An 18,846-nucleotide genomic window follows, 5' to 3' on the forward strand; every position below is an offset into this window, starting at 1 on the left:
TTCCCACCCATCAGGAAATCCAAGTGACAGCAGTGTCTGAACCCAGAGCTGGCCCAAGCCTCCATGTCCCCTTGTCCCAGATCACACTGAGTGTGGTCACACTTAGATATGAAACCTCTGAGCTGCTGAGGCACATCCTGTAATTTAAAATTGGAAAGTGTCCCAGCTATTCTTTATTTTTGATGAATTTTCAAAACATGAAAAGGTATCACATGGGGCAGCAACTCAGGTGGTAAGACAACCACTTGCTCTTGCTCTATTTAGTTTTGTTTTGTTGTGCAAGTATTTAACACCCACATCAGGAAGCCTGGGGGACCTAGTGCCACTGAAGATGTATGGACAGCATCCCTCCTCAAGGAGGAACCATTAACTTTGGAATTTCTTTTTTGTTTTTCCCCTAGCCTGAAAGAATTCCTGCCTAAAGAATATACCAAACAAAGAGGGGCTGAAAAGAGAATATTTCAGGTAATTGTGAGGCTGAAAAAGCTACTATAGTTTCACTACATTTATAAGAAAAATCTGAGATTCCCAGGTGTACATTTTGTAGTATACAAAAACATTTGAACTATATAGCTCTCAGAAAATGAAGTACCAAGTATTTGACAGCTTTTATTTTATTTCTTCAGTGGATTTATTGTCCTAATCATTCTTTCTTTACTGATGGTTATCCAATGGAGAGAGTAAAAATTAAGTATTTTAAAGATCTTTTTGTCAGTTGCATGGAAATATAAAAATCCATATTTGTATTAAAATAGACACATGTTTAGGAAAGCCAGTTTTAATTTCATGCTTCATTCAAACATGAGCCTTAATTCTGCTTGTTAATGCTTGAATTCAGTGATGTGTGTGGGAATCACCCCATTGTAAGTTAAGTACCAGTGGTAAAATGTGCTGGTATTGTTAGAAGTGGTCTGAGGGCCTGAGTGCTATGGATGGATCAGGGAACTGCCCACAGAAATACAAGTGTGGCAATACAGTGGAAGTTGGAAAATTCTGAGGTCAGCAGGTGGGATGAAGTCTCGTGGCTTCTGGAAGGACACACCAGAGATCTGAGATCCCAGCTAGGGAGACAAGTTCGAGGGCAGGAGCAGGTCACATCCTTTCTTTTGTCTGCTGCCCTCCCAGCTGAACAATCCTCTGACTTAGGGAGTCTGTTCTACCTTGAGTTTTCAGCACTTCCTTGGAGATGAGTGTGTCTGACACTTTGCTGTGCACCTTTATGTGGTGCAGTGACATTGCAGTTTGAGCAAAACCAGCTTCATTCACTTCTGAGTATCACAGCCATGCTTTTCAGAGCATGGGATTTTTGCCCATGTCAGATACGACCTAGGAGTAGCTTCACTCATTATGTGCTGTAGTGCATGGAGCAGAGGCTCAGCAGTGAGGGCACTGATCTGGGCAAAGAATCAACGAGGTAGCATATGTGAGCTGTCTTTTTGAAAAACCCTCAGCTGTTTCCCAAGCCGTGGAGTTCTGGAGCTTGGCAGGTGCTACATTTGTGCTCCTTGTTCTTTGGGGATCCTGCTTGTGTTCTCTGCTGAGCTGGCAGATTGGAGCAGCCCGTGTCCTTGGGATGCAGGAGGTTTTGGGAGTTGCATTTCCCCCTCCCAGTGCTCTCCCAGGCTGGGGAGGTGGGAACAAGTGGAATCAGAGGGCATTTCCCATGTTCCTGCTGCTCCCCCTGCTGCCATGGGTCAGCCCCAAAGAGGTGGCACCCTGCACTTGAGAAGCACCTGAGGGGAAGGTGGGGTGGGATGGGGAATCCCACAAACAGGATTGAAATAGGGAGACATTGGGATGAGGTTTTCAGCACAGTGGTCTGGATAGGAGAGCAGATCCTATTTAAATTTAACAAATTTAAATACATAAAATGGGTACCTGTCATTACTTACACATCATCATCAATCTACTAATGACCACATTGTTTAAGTAATAAACGGAGACTGAGTTACAAGGTACACTTAGTTCAGTATTTCAGGCCACACTATTCAGAGAAATAATTTTTTGTTCCTCAGCTGTAGAGATATTTTCCTGTGATGGAAAAAAAATTTGAATAATGCTCCAACTGGCAAAAAAGGCCCATTGGAAGTGCCTACAAGGCGTGAAAAATGGTCTCAAGTACAAGGTGTGAGGCTGTCGTGAGTCAGAAGTTTTGGGCACAAAGCAGAAATAAAGAATCTGTTTCTAGGAGGAAAAAAGGGTGTGGGTACACTTAAATGACATTTAAAAGCTGAGTGAAGAGGTATTAATTGTATGAAACCTAATGATGTCGAACAGCAGGAATACCTAGAATTTTAAACTGTGTCAGAAGGGGTTTAATGTGCATGGTCTGAGGCACAGATTGGTTGATGGTCAAAGAGGAGTGTTCTGTTTGCCCAGGTTAGTTATTTTCTCTCATGTGAGGCATTATGTGATAGTTGTGCTAACATTTCTACCCAGTATTTTTTTCAAATATTCTAATTGTGATGATCCTGAAACAGATAAAAGCTGTGTCCTTTTCTTGTTTGTAGAAAGCTTTGGTCTGGCTAATTGATACAGAACTCTGTTGCAGGAGCACAAGAACTGTGGTGAGATGACAGAAATAGAGGCCAAGGTGAAGTACGTGAAGCTGGCGCGTTCCCTGCGCACCTACGGCGTCTCCTTCTTCCTTGTGAAGGTAACACAGCTCCTGCTGGCACCACCCCGTGCCCTTGGTTGTGGGTTATCTCAGCTCCCTCTCTCAGCCAGGGTTTGCTACCTCAGCCACTGAGATACTTCAGTTTCCAGGAGGAGTGAGAACAGGGGCTGTGTGGGATTCACGTTCTCTGAGCAGACAGAGACAATTCTCTCTCTCAGCTTTTTCTCTGGAGAAGCAGAGAAGAGAATGATCGAAACAGTTCTTATCTCATTTGCTGCTCCTGTGTTTGTGCACAAGTGGAATGCATTGTGGGAGATTGTTTACCTGAAGGGATTTGGTAATTGGATTCTGGTGGGAGTGTTTTGTTTTCTTGACCAATCTCTGCAAACTGTGTCCTGATGGTTGGTCAGGAGACAGTCAAAAGATTTTGTTCAGTTGAGTTCTTGTTTCAGTTTAGATGTAGTGTGAAATAGTATAGAATAATATAGTATAATAAAGTATTTAATGAGCCTTGTGATATCATGGAGTCCTGCTCATCATTCTTCCCGCCCATCAGGAGAAATTTCACCAATAGGGTTGTCTTTTGAACTGAGTAGTAAAGCTGCACTAAAGACCAGAGCTTCTTAATTAATGCATTGCTTGAAAATCATTGTCTGTAAACAAACTCAGCCTGGAGTTTTAAATCGTCACTGTCTGCATGCCAGTTGCTTCCCTTTGCAGAATATTCTCTCTTGCTTCTCCTTTGTCCTGTGGGAAGCTTCATTTGTAAGGAAAACAATCTCCCACACCTTGTTTCAGGAAAAAATGAAAGGCAAGAACAAGCTGGTTCCTCGTTTGCTGGGGGTCACCAAGGACTCGGTGATGCGTGTGGATGAGAAGACCAAGGAGGTGCTGCAGGAGTGGCCCCTGACCACTGTGAAACGCTGGGCTGCCTCCCCTAAGAGCTTCACTCTGGTAATCTGGCTGTGTGTGTTCAGAGGACAGGGGATTTGTGTGGCAGGGAGGCTCAGAGCAGTTTCTGTGCTGTGACTTGTTCCGTCTCCAATTCTCGAGCCTGACAGAGTCACTGAGTCCCCAAGCAGTAAACTGGCACGTGCTGTAGTCCAGGTTCAGTCTGGAGTTTGGTGCTTCTGGACAGGCCAGTTCCTCAGAAATACTGTTTAAATCTTTCAACAAACCACTGCTTAAATCTCATTTGTGCCTAACTGAAGAGCCAATTAAGAAAACTATTATTCACACTTGTGTACATAGTTATGATGCTTGTCATTCATAATGCACTCTGTGACTTGCAAGATGTGAACATAAACAAAGTCAGCTGGCTCATTCATGTGTTTGATAATTATGAGTTTAGAGAAGCTTCATGAATGTGATATTTTGCTAATTATTTGGTCAATAGGAGACCACTGCAACATACATTTTGTATATGAAAAGGTTGTTTGAAGTGATGGAGCAAGAGGCAGAAGCTGGAAAATTGCATTCACTTAATTCATGTGCATCTAATTTCCAGTTGCATGGATGATTATGCTCTAGGATTAAATTCTAAAAAAACTTCATCCTCAAGTGACTGAATCTGATAAAGTTAGATGAAGTATCTCTTGGGTATTTCAATTTATGAAACATCTGTGAGTAAACTGAAATAAAAAGCATTCTTCTCTCTTCCCTCAGTCTCACATACAGACTGGTTTAGAATCTTGGAGAAGTTTAACTTACTGTTGGATATAATAAAATGTCTATACAATTTCAGAATTTCACTCATATTTGATACTGTTTCTTCATTTACTTACTTTGCACTTTCAAATAAGTTTTGGGTTTTTTTCCCTTTTTCTTCAGGATTTTGGTGAATATCAGGAAAGCTATTACTCAGTACAGACCACTGAAGGAGAGCAGATCTCTCAATTAATTGCAGGTTACATTGATATCATCCTAAAGAAGGTACAGTATTAATGTCTTGGCATGTAGCAAAAAAAAAAAACAATGCAAAAATTCAGATGTGTGCAAACTGCAGTTGTTCTCTCAGGGAGTCAGTGTTGTATCTTGTGTTTTGATGTTATATATTTTTACCTGCAAGTAGGGCACTGCTTCTGGAAAAATCAAGGCTATTTCTTACATCTCTAGCATGTGTCAGGCTCAGTACAGCACTCCTGGGCTTTGTTTTTCTGTCTGGAAAGTGACCTGGTGGCTGTGAGTGTATACCCAGGGAAGAGTCCAAAACTTCAGCTGTGGATCTTTATGCTATAGTCCAAACTCATAAAGCAGGTGGGAAGAAATTACCCTAGAAGCAGCATTTAAAACTACAGCCAGGACTACACAATAGTTGTCCAGGTGCTCTTGTATATAATGTACCAAAGCTGAGAAAGTTTTTTGGCCAGAAAAACAAACCAAAAAGCCCCAACAGTACATTGCTTTAAAAACACTGTGATTAGTAAAGCAAAAAATTAGACCTGAGTTGTGCAGAGGGGGATAAAAACCAGTGTTTGTGAAGAGGTCAGACTGCCTTGAAACTTGTTTTTATAGAATGTGCCTGGCAGGAGAGAGGAAGGGCTGATACAAATTTCCAAAATACTCAAAATATTTCCAAGCAAACAAGTGCAACAGCAAAAAATGGCAAATTTGCCACCACACATGGAGCTGAATGGTCCCATTCTAATCATGTTACACAGAAAACTGAGGTGTTCAGACAGCACTGATTCATTCATGTCAAAATTTTACTTCATTGACATTCCAACTACATCATTCTTTACTGTAATAGATTTCAGCAGTAAGAAATCACAAAGTTAAGAAGCCCAGAATTTATTGCCTTTGTTAGTGTGAGCAGTTAGGATGTAACATCAAGGGTTACATAATAAAAGGTTGAGGAGGATTGCCAGAATTCATCACATGCCTTTTTCTCTGAGGCTGTCAGGCTCAGGTTTAATAAACATCAAATAAATTGCAGGTTTCTGTAGATGGTTTAAAACTTGATTCAAAAGTAGCATTGCTGTCCAGTGCCAAATGGAAGCAGCCTTCTGTCTTGATAGAATACAAATGTGCAAATTTCCACTCCCAGTTCTTTGATTTTTTTTTTCTCTACCATCTGCTGACACAGGCAGTTTGAAACTAATGAATTAGGAACAGGTTCATTCATAAACACCCCTGATTCATGTGAGAAGCTGCAGTTTGTAGTTGTTGAGCCCAAGTAATGTCTGGGATGGATGCATCAAAGTTGGGTTTGTTGCTTTCAGTTGCATATTGTTAATTCTTGCTGTGTTTTGGGCTGGTCCAGCTCATTTTCTCCAGTGTGCATTGATGGGAACATTATTTTCTGCTCAAGTGTTACTAGTACAGTGTTCCTCTCCACTCCACCCAACCCCTCATGTCCTGCAATTTTAGTGATAGGTCATTAATCAGCTGACAGAGAACACAGAACTTGAGTAGCATACATCTAAATTAAAACCAGTAGATTTCTTTTTTTACTTCACATTATTACAGAAGTCAAGCACAATCATGACTAGACATAGGGAGCTTGAGTCCATGCATAAAATCAAACTCTAATAGTGAGAACTTCTTTCTCCAAAGTAGTGTGTTCATAGGGATGTGCATGAGGAGTTCCTCTTGGATGGAAGGGCACAGTGGATACTTCTCTGTTTATATTCCTCTGTATGGACTCAGACTACAAATCATGTAGCGAGAGGGAAAGCAGACAGTTTCTCTGCACTAGGCAACAAGTAGAAATAGACTCTTTTTATAAGGCATTATTTCTATGATTTGTAGTTTCCTCTTGTTTCTAGTCTTAGTGCCCTTATACATATTTACAAATCTCTCTTAGCACTAAAAAACCCCTGCCTCAATCTTCACCCTGAAGTCAGCCTGAACATTAAACTTTAAAGTCTTTAAAGTCAACTTTAAGGTCCTGCACTTTTAAAGACTATGATAAAATGACTTGGAGACACTATTCAATTTATTGTCTTTACTGGTGGGTATGTATTTCCTACTGGCAGTGATGCCTTTTTTGGGCTTATCTAGAAACAGAGGCCTGGCAAAGATAAAGAATAAAAGTGGATATATTTAATTAAGTATATTTTAATTTTAAATAATTAAATTTAAATCATTAATTTTATATTTTAAGTATATCTTTCAGGTATATTAAGGGCAGACAGAGCCTCCCCAAAATGAATGGTGGTCACGAGTTTTTCAGACAGATATAAGTTTGGTCCATTTACATATCAGGAGTTAATCCTCCAATGACAGCCTCAGGTGATGAAGTTACATTCCCCCAGTTTGCTCTCCACCCCCCTTCCCCATCCCCTTCACTTTTGTTTACACTTTTTGGGGCCTGAGGCTGTAGGGTGTGCTTGGATCTCAGGCCTAGAGGGATTGTTTTCTCTGAGCAAAATGTGAAGACAGGTAGCTAACATTTAACAAGTTAACTAACACATTTATATGGAGTTTAGAATTGTGCATATTGCAGTACAAGATTTCAAAAATATGAAGGCTAAAATCTTGAGGCATCAGGGGGTAGCACCATGCAGTAACACTTCAGCACTTTGCTTATACCTTTGTTCAAAAAGGCACCAGCAGGTTTTTTCCTTTACATATTTCATCTGCCAGGGTTTAGAGCCTGGGCTGTTAAATGCTGAAGAGTTCCTCTTCTCTGGGGGAGGATGTATTGTCACTCACTGCCCAACAATGTGGTGTTCAGCACCTGACAAGGCTTTGCAGGTCATTTGTTTATGTTTGTGATAAATGGTGGAGAGAAAGCAAGAAACAACACTCATTGTTTAACTTATCTCTTTTTCCCCCCCTCCAGAAACAAAGTAAAGATAGATTTGGGCTTGAAGGTGATGAGGAATCAACCATGTTGGAAGAATCTGTTTCACCTAAGAAGTGAGTGCATGCAACAGGAGGAAATGGTCTGGTTTTAAGAGTGCCACATTTAGCAGTGGCAGCTTTTTCAAATGAAGCATTACCGTTATTACTGTGAAAGAATGGGTTTCTACAGAGTATTTCAATAGGAGGAAATGCTGTCCCCAAGCAATTCAGCAGGCTCCTAGCTTCATTCAAGGATTGAAGAGCAGATATTTGTCACAAAATTGTTGGTTAGGGCAACCAGCAATGGCACCATCAACTTGACCCCTGAACAAAGGCACACAGGCTGTAATTCAGTAAAATGCTGAGGCAGAGAATGGGATAATAAAGCAGAGCTGAAAAGTTGCAGTATTTTTTTTTATCTTCATGTGTGATTTACAAGGTTTTAGTTGCTTGTGTCTGCTGGTTCCATGGTTTCCAGCAGGTTTGACACCTGTCAGTTTGGTTGTACACAGTGTTATGAGCAGAGCTGGCTTATTTCAGCAGCCAAAGCCATCAGATGTGTGGTGTGGGTAGGGGAAAGGGTTTGGTACAGGTAGGTCAGGTTGTGGTTTTGATGGAAGAGTAACTGAATACAGGGAAACACAGAACTGTGGAGCTGGCCACACTCTTGCAAAGGAATGTCAAATCTTTCTGTGCAGTGAGACCATAAAAACAGATTTGTGACATTAGAAGCTGTAATGAGCCACTCGTCTTTTCTTGGAGCTCTTGAGGGTGGCAGTGTCAGCAGTGTGTATGTGAAATGTCCATTTGATTTATTGTTAAGCCTACAGTTTATATGAGATAGATTTGTTAGGTATTTCATGTGGCCTTATGGGAAATTTCATCTTTTGATGGGTTACACATGTTCAGATGTGCTTTATTTTGACATGGCCCTTTCCAAATCACTTCCAGCATATACTGTTAGTTAAGTGCTGTGCAGAGAAACCCAGAACTTGTAGTAGATAAATACAAAATTTTTTCATGGTTGAAATCACTTTTTTTCCCCCTCAGCAGAGTGTTGTTACAGCCTGAATTTCTGTCAACACTTCCAGCTATTAAAGGTTGAATCATGTTTAAATATGATCAGTATATCTGGCAAGGCAGTTCAGGATGGCAGTAACTTTATTTATTATTCTCCAGTCCAGTATCTGGAGGACTGCCAGATTATTTGCAAGTACTGTGTGTGCTTATTTGTGTAAAGGAGGAAGAATTAAGTTTTTATCCCAGTTCTAGGGAGTACTTGCAAAAGATCTCCATAAGGTTCATGCTTCTATTTTGTATTGATCTGCCTGTGATACAAGTGAAACAAAGCAGTTGTTATGCCATAAACCTTGTTCTGGTTCTGTCTGCCCAGTGTCTAACAGGGGTAAAGCCATTGTTTCATGTTTAACAAAGCTGCACGTTGCCATCTTTCCTGGGTGCCTGCTCATTAGTGCTATTAATAACTGATCTGCCAGAAGCCCCACATTATCTTTTGTCCAATATGTTAAAAAATGGTTCCAAAGAAAAACCATCAAGTTCTCCAGCTGCTCCAAACACTGTGAAATGCAAGTGAAAGCCTAGCTGAGGCAGAGCTGAGTTTTTAGGAGCTGACTGAGTGTGTGTTGGTGTTTTGCAGACCCACCATCCTGCAGCAGCAGTTCAACAGGACGGGCAAGGTGGAGCACGGCTCGGTGGCGCTGCCGGCCGTGATGCGCTCGGGCTCCAGCGGCCCCGAGACCTTCAACGTGGGCATCATGCCCTCCCCTCAGCAGCAAGTGACAACTGGCCAGATGCACAGAGGACACATGCCCCCTCTTGTGAGAAACACTTGCTACTGGGAAAGAATGGGTTTCTGCAGAGTATTTCAGTAGAAGGAAGTGCTGTCCCAGGCACTGCAGCAGGCTCCTAGCTTCGTTCAGGGATTGAAGAGCAGATATTGGTCACAAATTTTTGTTTAGAGCAACCAGGAATGGCACCATCAACTTGACTGTGTTACAGCACTCAGGCTGTAATTCAGTAAAATGCTGAGGCAGAGAGGGTGATAATGAAGCAGAGCTGAGAAGCTGTAGTATTTTTTTCATCTTCATGTATGATTTACAAGGTTTTGGTTGCTTGTGTCTGCTGGTTCCATGGTTTCCAGCAGGTTTGACACCTGTCAGTTTGGTTGTACACAGTGTTATGAGCAGAGCTGGCTTATTTCAGCAGCCAAAGCCATCAGATGTGTGGTGTGGGTAGGGGAAAGGGTTTGGTACAGGTAGGTCAGGTTATGGTTTTGATGGGAGAGTAACTGAATAAAGCAAAACACAGAACTATGGAGCTGGCCACACTCTTGCAAAGGAATGTCAAATCTTTCTGTGCAGTGAGACCATAAAACCAGATTTTTTGTTCGTGAAACCTGTCTGTGCAGCAGGTAGTCAGAAACAGAATGTTGTACACATTTCTGAGACTGAGAGTCCTGGCTGTCATGTCCTGACTTTTCTACCAAACATAAGTTATGAGTATCCCTTAAATATTTAGGGTGTCACTTTTTGATTTATTTCCTCATTTTCTTTAAAGCAGGCTCTTCCAGCCTTTTCTTTACTTTTAAGTAGTTAAAACTAGTATTCAAAGGGGAAAAAAAGGGGTTAAATACCTGCTGCACTTGGCTCTCTCCCACAGGCTAAGGAAACTCAGCTCTGCTGTCTTGAGCACACTCTCCACATCCCTGTCAGGCACTGGCATTGGCAAGGCTGTTTCTTGAACTCCTTGTTGCCCTCACTGCCCTTTCTCAGATGTGCCATCAGTTTGGGTGCTGCACTCAGCTGTGTCCTGTGCTGGGTCTGTTGGAGATGTCTAGAATCAGCTGTGTGTGCCCAATATGGGGCAGCCTCTGGCTAATTCTCCCAGAGGCCACCCCTGCAGCCAGAACTTCTGCCACAGACAGACCCAGTACAGGCAGCATCCTGCTCTGCTAAACCCCTTCAGTTTTCTGTTAGCTTATGCATATTGATGACAATTTAGTTTTAGAATCATCCTTCATTGCATTGGGAGACTGTCCCAGGAAATCAGTAATGGTCTCCTAGAAAATTGATTTTTCATGTTGTTCAAATGCAGGTCAGTAAGACAGCTCAGTGGGTTTGTGTGGGTCTGTTGGCCATTGAGCTGAGAAAGGTGAGGACTTTATATCTGTGTGAAAGTAGCACAGAGTGTAAAATGGCATGAGCAGAATCAGGGCTGTGAGAAGAGTGTGAGTGCTTTGCTTTCTGCACTGTGCCAGGAAAAGGCAGCTCTGGAATGGCCTGGGGTGGTTGCTGGGCTGCTGTCCCTTGTGCCTGGAGTGCCCTGTGGAGCACAGCCCAGCCATTGCCCTGCTCTGCCTTGCAGACCTCAGCCCAGCAGGCCCTGATGGGGACCATCAACAGCAGCATGCACGCGGTGCAGCAGGCGCAGGCCGACCTCAGCGAGGTGGACAACCTGCCACCCCTGGGGCAGGACATGGTGAGTGCTGACCCACACAGCAGTGGCCCTTGGGGTGTTCACAGAGCAGTTTAGTCATTGCCCCCAGATCTAGAGTGGTACTGCTAAAGCTTTTAATATGGGGTAAAATTTGTGCTCACTAAGGAATTCATGTACAGTGGCCCACCTCACTGGTCCACCAGGACACCAGGAGACTGGTTAGAGAATCAGTCTCCTGAGACCTGATGTAGCAGACTGCATAATCCTGCCTGGAATGCTCTTGTTTTGTGGGCATGTGTACAGTTAAACACAAACTATGGGCAGTATTAATGGTGGGACTTACTGCCTCTCAGAAACATGGAAAATGAGAACAAAACATGCTTCTGTTGTTCATGATCCAGGTTAGGGCAGGATGGCAGAGCCCCAGAGGGTCACTGCTTATGGGGGACTGTCAGTCAAGAGTGTTTAGCCTTTCTTATGGCATTTACCTTAAAAGGGCAGCTGTTGAAATGTGACAGCAAATCTGTAATGAATGAATCAGCAGAGGAAAATGCTTGCATTCTTATTTCACTTAAGGGGCCTGCTGTTTTTCTTCTGTTTCACTTTTAAAAATCCACAAAGGAATGGGATATGTACCTAGTATCTTACCTTACAGAACCTCACTGCAGTCCTTAATTCTTCTTTTCATTATTGCTCTTCAGGCATCAAGAGTTTGGGTTCAGAACAAGGTTGATGAATCAAAACATGAAATACACTCTCAGGTTGATGCAATCACTGCAGGAACTGCATCTGTTGTTAACCTTACAGCAGGTAAATTTCAATGGGAAGGATTTCCTTGCAGTTGTCATTCTATTTTTTTGTCAATCTAAATCAAGAAACATGAACTGAGTATGGGGCAGCTGCAGAAACTTTTCTTTAAAACACACCAGTAGTTAATGCATTGACATGTGGAACAAACTTGGTGTCCCTCCCAGCACAGTTTTTTCTATCTTCAGTTTCTCTAAAGGTGTAACAGTCAGTGAAGACCAAATGGAGCTGGCTTATCCAACAGAGTAGAGTGTTTGCAAGGTTACTACAAGAAAGCATCATTGATCTGGCAGTTGTTAAGGAGAGTTTCTGTTTTTATTGACAGGGGGTTTTTCTTCAGCAAATTACAGGTTGAGGGAGCTGTGAGTGGCTTAAAGGAGACAAGACTGTCTTGCCTTAGGTTCTTTTAGTATTGAAGGAGGCTGAAACTGTGGACTTCTCAGCAAATGGCATTGAATGAAGAAACATTCTATTAGAGGATAGATTATTGCAGAAGAAGTGTAGAAATGAGAAAGTTTAAAGCAATCTAATGTGTTTTTAAGTGGCACATTACTTAATAGACATTGCTTGGCTGTCCTGAAATGTCTCTCTTATCTCTCACCAGTGTAGCTTGTTGTAGCTGCTGCTTTTCCCTTTTAGCCACTAAAGCATTCTGATCATTGAAAACCATTTGCTCTGCAGGAGACCCAGTTGACACTGATTACACTGCTGTGGGATGTGCAATTACAACCATCTCCTCCAACCTCACTGAGATGTCCAAAGGTGTGAAACTGCTTGCTGCTCTCATGGATGATGAGGTTGGAAGTGGAGAAGACCTCCTGAAAGCTGCTCGAACCTTGGCCAGTGCTGTCTCAGACCTGCTGAAGGCTGTGCAACCAACTTCAGGAGAGGTGAGCAAAGGAAAACTTGTCAGGTTCCCTCTTTTTGGCCATATTGCATGCACACTAATGCACAAGTTCCTTGAGGAAATATAAAATGCAATTTCTGTGAATTAATGCATTTCTCTGTTACCTCTTCCCAGCCTCGCCAGACAGTTCTGACTGCAGCTGGAAGCATTGGACAGGCCAGTGGGGAGCTGCTGAGGCAAATTGGGGAGAATGAGACAGATGAGAGGTTCCAGGTAATGGGGGGATTGTTTTCACTCTCAGAACTGTGCAGCTTTAATGAGGAGGTCCCTGCATAAAACCAAGCTGCTCAGAGTGTGGTTAGAAAATGCTGAAGTTTCCCTATGCTAATTGAATCCATTTTGAAGTTGATTTTAATTACACAATTATTGTATTTGCTGGGAATGCCTTCTCATTAAATTAAATTAGCTTCTCAGAAGGCTAATTTATTACTTTATTATACTATATTATATTAAAAATACTATACTAAACTACACTAAAGAAAAAAGAAAGGATACTTACAGAATGCTAAAAGATAATTATGAAAACTTGTGACTCTTGCCAGAGCCCTGACACAGCTTGGCCATAATTGGCCAAAGAGTGAAAACAACTCACAGCAGAATGCAATGAAACAATCACCTGTGGGGGTAAACAATCTCCAAACAGATGAGCAAAACACAGGAGAAGCAAATAAGAATTGTTTTCTTTTCTCTGAGGCTCCTCAGCTTCCCAGGAGAAAAATCCTGGGAGAAGGAATTTTTTCAGAGAATGTGAATGTCACACACAATCACAATGCTGATTTCATAGGAACCCTTACTTCATTCTGTGCATCATACAGATGCTTCATGGAGAGCTTTTTGCACTGTATTTCTTCTCATTAAATATAATGGGGTTTATGTAAGTGTTTGCTGTGTCTGTATGTATATATGTAAACATGTAGAAGTTAATAAAATCATTTGGTAAACTGAGTAGAAAAAACTGTGTTGCAAACAAAATTTCTTCAAGATGAAAAGTAGCATTTACAAAATCATTAATGCCTTATGATTTAACAGTGTTTGCTGTTAGCAGTGCTCTTAAATTCTCTGTAAAAAGCATGTGTGGATTTTTCACTGAATGCCAAGGATATGTTTGCACCAGAAGCAAGGGAAGGCACTTTTCAGCAGCAGCTACTCCTCTGGAGTGTACTGTGTGCAAGGTGTCTGCTGATACAACTTACAGGCCATTTTCACCCTTCATCCAGCAGTGAATCTGTGAACTTCATCAGTTCTCATTTGTATTCCTAGCTGAATATATCTATTACAATTCTTGGCTAAGAGGAAGAAGCATTTAAGCATTCTTATCAATGTTATGGAGGTTGGAGATAGGGGGTAAGGAAAGGGGATGGTTTATCATATCTAAAAGCAAAACAAAAAGTAGTGGGTTTGGTTTTAGAAATGCAAGGTTTTCTGCCTGCTGTGAAGGTGAAATTATTTATAAGTGCATTGGAAGTATTTCCTTTGCTGGAAAACCAGGTTATTTTAACAGTATAGAGGCATTAGGAAGACTCTATCCTACTAAAAAACTGAAGTATATGGGTGGGATTTTAAGTGGGGAAATGGGAAGAAATTATTTTCACTTAGTGGCTGCAGGAATTAACAGCTGGGTGTGTTTTCATGTCTCAGACTGACTTTTCCTTTTCCTTTACCAGGATGTCCTGATGAGTTTGGCCAAAGCCGTTGCCAACGCTGCTGCCATGCTGGTGCTGAAGGCCAAGAACGTGGCGCAGGTGGCTGAGGACACAGTGCTGCAGAACAGGGTCATTGCTGCTGCCACCCAGTGTGCCCTGTCCACCTCCCAGCTCGTGGCTTGTGCCAAGGTGAGCCGGGGCCGTTGGCCAAGGGCCGGAGCCTCGCGTGCAGGGGGAGCCGCTGCCTGTCCCCAGTGCCTCGAGCGTGGGCCGGTGAGTAATAAACCTCCTGTGGGTGCTGTCCCCACGCAGGTGGTGAGTCCCACCATCAGCTCCCCGGTGTGCCAGGAGCAGCTGATCGAGGCAGGGAAGCTGGTGGACCGCTCGGTGGAGAACTGCGTGCGGGCGTGCCAGGCGGCCACGGACGACGGCGAGCTGCTGAAGCAGGTCAGCGCCGCCGCCAGCATCGTCAGCCAGGCCCTGCACGACCTCCTGCAGCACGTGCGGCAGTTCGCCAGCAGGGGGGAGCCCATCGGCCGCTACGACCAGGCCACCGACACCATCATGTGTGTCACCGAGAGCATCTTCAGCTCCATGGGCGATGCCGGTGAGTGCCCGCAGCACGGGCTCACCGCGGTGTGTGACCCTGCTCGCAGGGCTCCGAGAATGAGGGAAGAGACGAGGATCTGACTCTGTTTTAGAAGGCTTGATTTATTATTTTATGATATATGTTATATTAAAACTATACTAGAAGAATAGAAGAAAGGATTTCATCAGAAGGATGGAAAGATTTCATTCATTCATCATTCTTTCTTTTCTAAGTCTGAGCCAGCTGGCTGTGATTGCCCCTTAATTAGAAACAACCACATGAGACCAATCACAGATGCACCTGTTGCATTCCACAGCAGCAGATAATCAATGTTTACATTTTGTTCCCGAGGCCTGTCAGCTTCTCAGGAGAAAAAATCCTAAGGAAAGGATTTTTCAGAAAATATCATAGCTACAACAGTATGTCAAGAAAATAAAAATCCTTCTCTGTTTTCTGCTTCTAAGCTAGTGCTGTTGTTGTGGGTAGTGATCCAGCTCATAATATAAATCAGCAGAGTGCACATAGCTGTGTGCTAGATGGAGTAAATATTCAGTGAAAACAATCAATACCATGCTAAAGGAACACTGTAATATTTTGTGTTTTCTGCCACTGCTTCGCTTCATAGTATTGTATAGCAGTTTCTCATCTCCAAATAAGAAGACAGGCACCTGGGTAAATCCTTCATAGTGATTGGTGTTACTATGCATAAATTTTGTTGTAGGTTTTTAAACTTACATCTGCTTTTTCTTCTGAGATGTTTCTAAAAAGTGCAGTTTCTTAAAAAAGAAACAAGATGGTTTTGGCTAAAATGAACTTAATGGTGCTAAGTGTTTTCTAACAAAGTTCTCAGTTTATATTAGACAAAAGCTAATTCCCCAGAAACACAGGAAGAATATGGATGATTTTTATTCAAGGACTGAAATCTTGGCTGTGATTTGAAAGCCAAGTTGTTAGTTTTTGCTGGGACAGGAGTTTCCTTGAACTGTAGATTCAAAATTACCTAAAATCTGAAACCAAGTTGTTAGTTTTTGCTGGGACAGTAGTTTCCTTGAACTGCATATTCAAAATTACCTAAAACTACTGATTGTGTGTTTTTGTCTTACGATCTAGATTGCAAATACTACACTTTTGTCTCCACTGTAGTGATTTCAGTCATTTATATTGGGGTCCAAGATTCGCTTATGAAACTTTCAAGTTATATGTGTATATACATGTGTATCATTTTTAAGTGAAAAAACACTTCAGCAAATGGAGGTTAAATTTTTACCTTGTGAAAGGAGGCTGAGGTTTGAAGCAAGCCTGCAGTGCAGAGAGGAGAGGGTGAGGTGGGGCTGTGCATTTTCCATCCCTGTGCTCCCAGGTGAGATGGTGCGGCAGGCGCGGGTGCTGGCTCAGGCCACCTCGGATCTGGTCAATGCCATGAGGTCTGATGCAGAGGCTGAGATTGACATGGAGAACTCCAAGAAGCTCCTGGCTGCTGCAAAGCTCCTGGCAGACTCCACAGCCCGCATGGTGGAAGCTGCAAAGGTACCAGGGAAATGAGCTGTCAGCTTAAAATTGTAATGCTGTGCACAAGGAAGAGAGGGTGCTGGGGTTTATAAATAGCATCTGGCTGTTTATCTGGTTTCTCTTATCCTGTAGAAGTTTAGCATTTAATGACTTACTACATTGCAAAAACCAATTTATTAGCTGCCTGGATTTTTTTGGTTTTCAGAAATCATCTTGCACTGCTTTTGCTTTCCTGTGTGCATTGTGGTCCTGGCTCAAGCCCTGCAGGGCAGTTACCACAGCCCTGAGCCCTGCTGTGGTGCAGGGTCTGTACCAGTGAGAGGGAGCAACACAACCACAGCAATCTCTTCCTGCAGGCATTACACAGTAACTCCCCTCTGTTAAAGAAACAGTTTCCTTCACCTGGGGAATCTTGCCTGTGTTGTTCCCTTCTACATCCTTCCCTCCTTGTTTTCACAAGAGACACAAATATCACAACTTTTCTTCCCTTTCTGTTTCAGTCTGCTAGGGAGGAATTGAATTTTTGAATTCCTTTGAACTGTTTCCCAGATCCTGCATTGAAATTATTTTTACAGCAGCAGGGCCAGCCATTCTTGCTGGGACTCCAGAAGGCCTGTGCCTGGCTGCTATCCTTGCCTTTCCAGTATTTTCAGACTTCAAGTGGAGATGATCTACTGTGTTAAACTTCAAATTTTGGACTGCAATTATTGAAAGATATATTGAATTGGGAATTTTAAAACTTTTTTTTTTTTTTCAAAAACCTATATTCATACAAGTACATTATTTCACATCAAAGGAGAAGCAGTTAAAAAAGGCTTTCTTCTTTTTTCCCAAGCACCTGAAGTGGTATATGAAGCAAATGTTCAGCTTACTTCCTCTAAGCACCACACATAGTAACAGCCTTCCACTAGAAACAGACTTTCTGAAGTTTTGTAATACTTTAGTGTTCTTCCAACTTCCTTATGAAAATTTGGAAGAGAATGAATGCTGATGTAGCTGATTTAAGTCTTGATGCTCATCCACATTTTCTCCAGTCATTTTTACTCAGACTCAATTTTGCTTGGACATTTTGTGCAGGGAGCTGCAGCCAATCCTGAAAATGAAGATCAGCAGCAGCGTCTGAGGGAAGCAGCAGAGGGACTGCGGGTTGCTACAAATGCTGCTGCACAGAATGCCATCAAGAAGAAAATTGTCAACAGATTGGAGGTTGGAAACCATGTAGTGAAAGTGCTAAGCAGAGAATGACAGTGCTGTAAGCTCAGTTCCAGAGTACAAAGCTTAGAATTAGACATGCCAGTAGATCATAACATAGTTCTCAGAAAATTGAGTAACTTGTGTCACAGATGTGGTAAAGTGCTGTAAGGATTTGACTCAGAAGGCATTTGATGGTGGCTTAGTCCTAAAATTAAACAGCTGAGCTGAAATGGCTTCAGTGCTGTGTTAATTTATCTCTCTGGTGTGCCATTTACACACAGTACCTCTTGTGCCTTTACTGGGATATAGAATTCCAGACGAATTTCTGTACCAAGTTAGCTGGATCACAGCATGTCCAGTTAAACTGGGGAATTACTCAGAGTCAGGAAGCAGAAATGGAAGTAAAAAGATAGAGCCTATCTCGTGGCCCAGCCTAGGAGAAAAGCAATTTAGTAAGGATAACATACCATGGGAGTTTGTTCTGTGGGCAAAGTTTGATCTTCACATTCTCAACTAAAATGAAGAAAAAACAGAAACTTTTCATAGTTCCTAGTTTGCAACTGTGATTTTTGCATTAGTCTGGTTCAAATGCAGTAAGGTGACCAGGTTCCAGAAATACATTGAGTTCCTGTGTCTGTCTAGAACTATAAATCAGGAGTACTGTAGGAAATAAAGGCTGATATCTGTAATTTTCTAATTCAAGAAAGTTTTCTAAAAAGAGTATTTAATATGTTTTGCTGTTATAACATATACTGGCTTACAAAGGAATATAATATGTAACAAACTTCATGCTTGCTTCTGTTTAGTGAGCCAGTTAGTGTTGTACAACATGTTGAAGTACCTTGGATAAGTTGTTGAATTTTTATTTTTATAATAGGGATATGTTGATAATATTTGAAGTAGGTCTTTACAATGCTTTTAGACTCAGAAGTGGAAATAGTATTTTGTACCTCTGTGTCATTGTAGGATCTTTGCTTTTGCCATAGGGCAGTCTCAGCAGAAATTGGCTCCCTTGAGCCCTGGCTCGGAGGTGTCAGTGTGGGGGCTTTGCTGTTTCCTCTGGCCTTCATAGGAGCTCGTTGTTCAGACCATTTCTGCTGTTTGTAATTCACTTAAATTCCTCTTGTTGAAACCTAAGCTGTCAAAGAGTAAGGGCATAGAATGCTTATAACCCTGCCTTTTTCTTTATTGGCAAATCAGAGATGGGTAACAGTATTCCAGTCATTTTCACCTTGAGAGAAGAGCAATGATGGTCAGTTGAGGTTTCCTTAAGGCAAATCAAATTAAGGGATAAAATTTATTAATTTGTCAATGTTGTTACTGTCAAAGTTACCTA

At 42.1% G+C, this 18,846-nt stretch overlaps 1 protein-coding gene across 4 annotated transcripts in view; it reads left to right on the forward strand.

The window, feature by feature from the left end:
• The window catches only part of TLN2 (talin 2), a 143,606-nt gene that overhangs the window by 68,137 nt on the left and 56,623 nt on the right, over positions 1-18,846 (forward strand). For all 4 annotated transcript variants that reach the window (XM_063169273.1, XM_063169271.1, XM_063169272.1 and 1 more), the window contains 14 exons: positions 402-465; positions 2,552-2,656; positions 3,416-3,571; positions 4,448-4,549; positions 7,404-7,480; positions 9,063-9,243; positions 10,790-10,903; positions 11,563-11,671; positions 12,350-12,558; positions 12,690-12,788; positions 14,240-14,407; positions 14,531-14,825; positions 16,168-16,334; positions 17,394-17,522. In XM_063169273.1, the coding sequence (XP_063025343.1) occupies positions 402-465; positions 2,552-2,656; positions 3,416-3,571; positions 4,448-4,549; positions 7,404-7,480; positions 9,063-9,243; positions 10,790-10,903; positions 11,563-11,671; positions 12,350-12,558; positions 12,690-12,788; positions 14,240-14,407; positions 14,531-14,825; positions 16,168-16,334; positions 17,394-17,522 (1,975 nt within the window). The remainder of the gene's footprint in view (positions 1-401; positions 466-2,551; positions 2,657-3,415; positions 3,572-4,447; positions 4,550-7,403; positions 7,481-9,062; positions 9,244-10,789; positions 10,904-11,562; positions 11,672-12,349; positions 12,559-12,689; positions 12,789-14,239; positions 14,408-14,530; positions 14,826-16,167; positions 16,335-17,393; positions 17,523-18,846) is intronic.

Source organism: Melospiza melodia, chromosome 15, assembly GCF_035770615.1.
Source record: "Melospiza melodia melodia isolate bMelMel2 chromosome 15, bMelMel2.pri, whole genome shotgun sequence".
Taxonomy (NCBI): Eukaryota; Metazoa; Chordata; class Aves; order Passeriformes; family Passerellidae; genus Melospiza; species Melospiza melodia.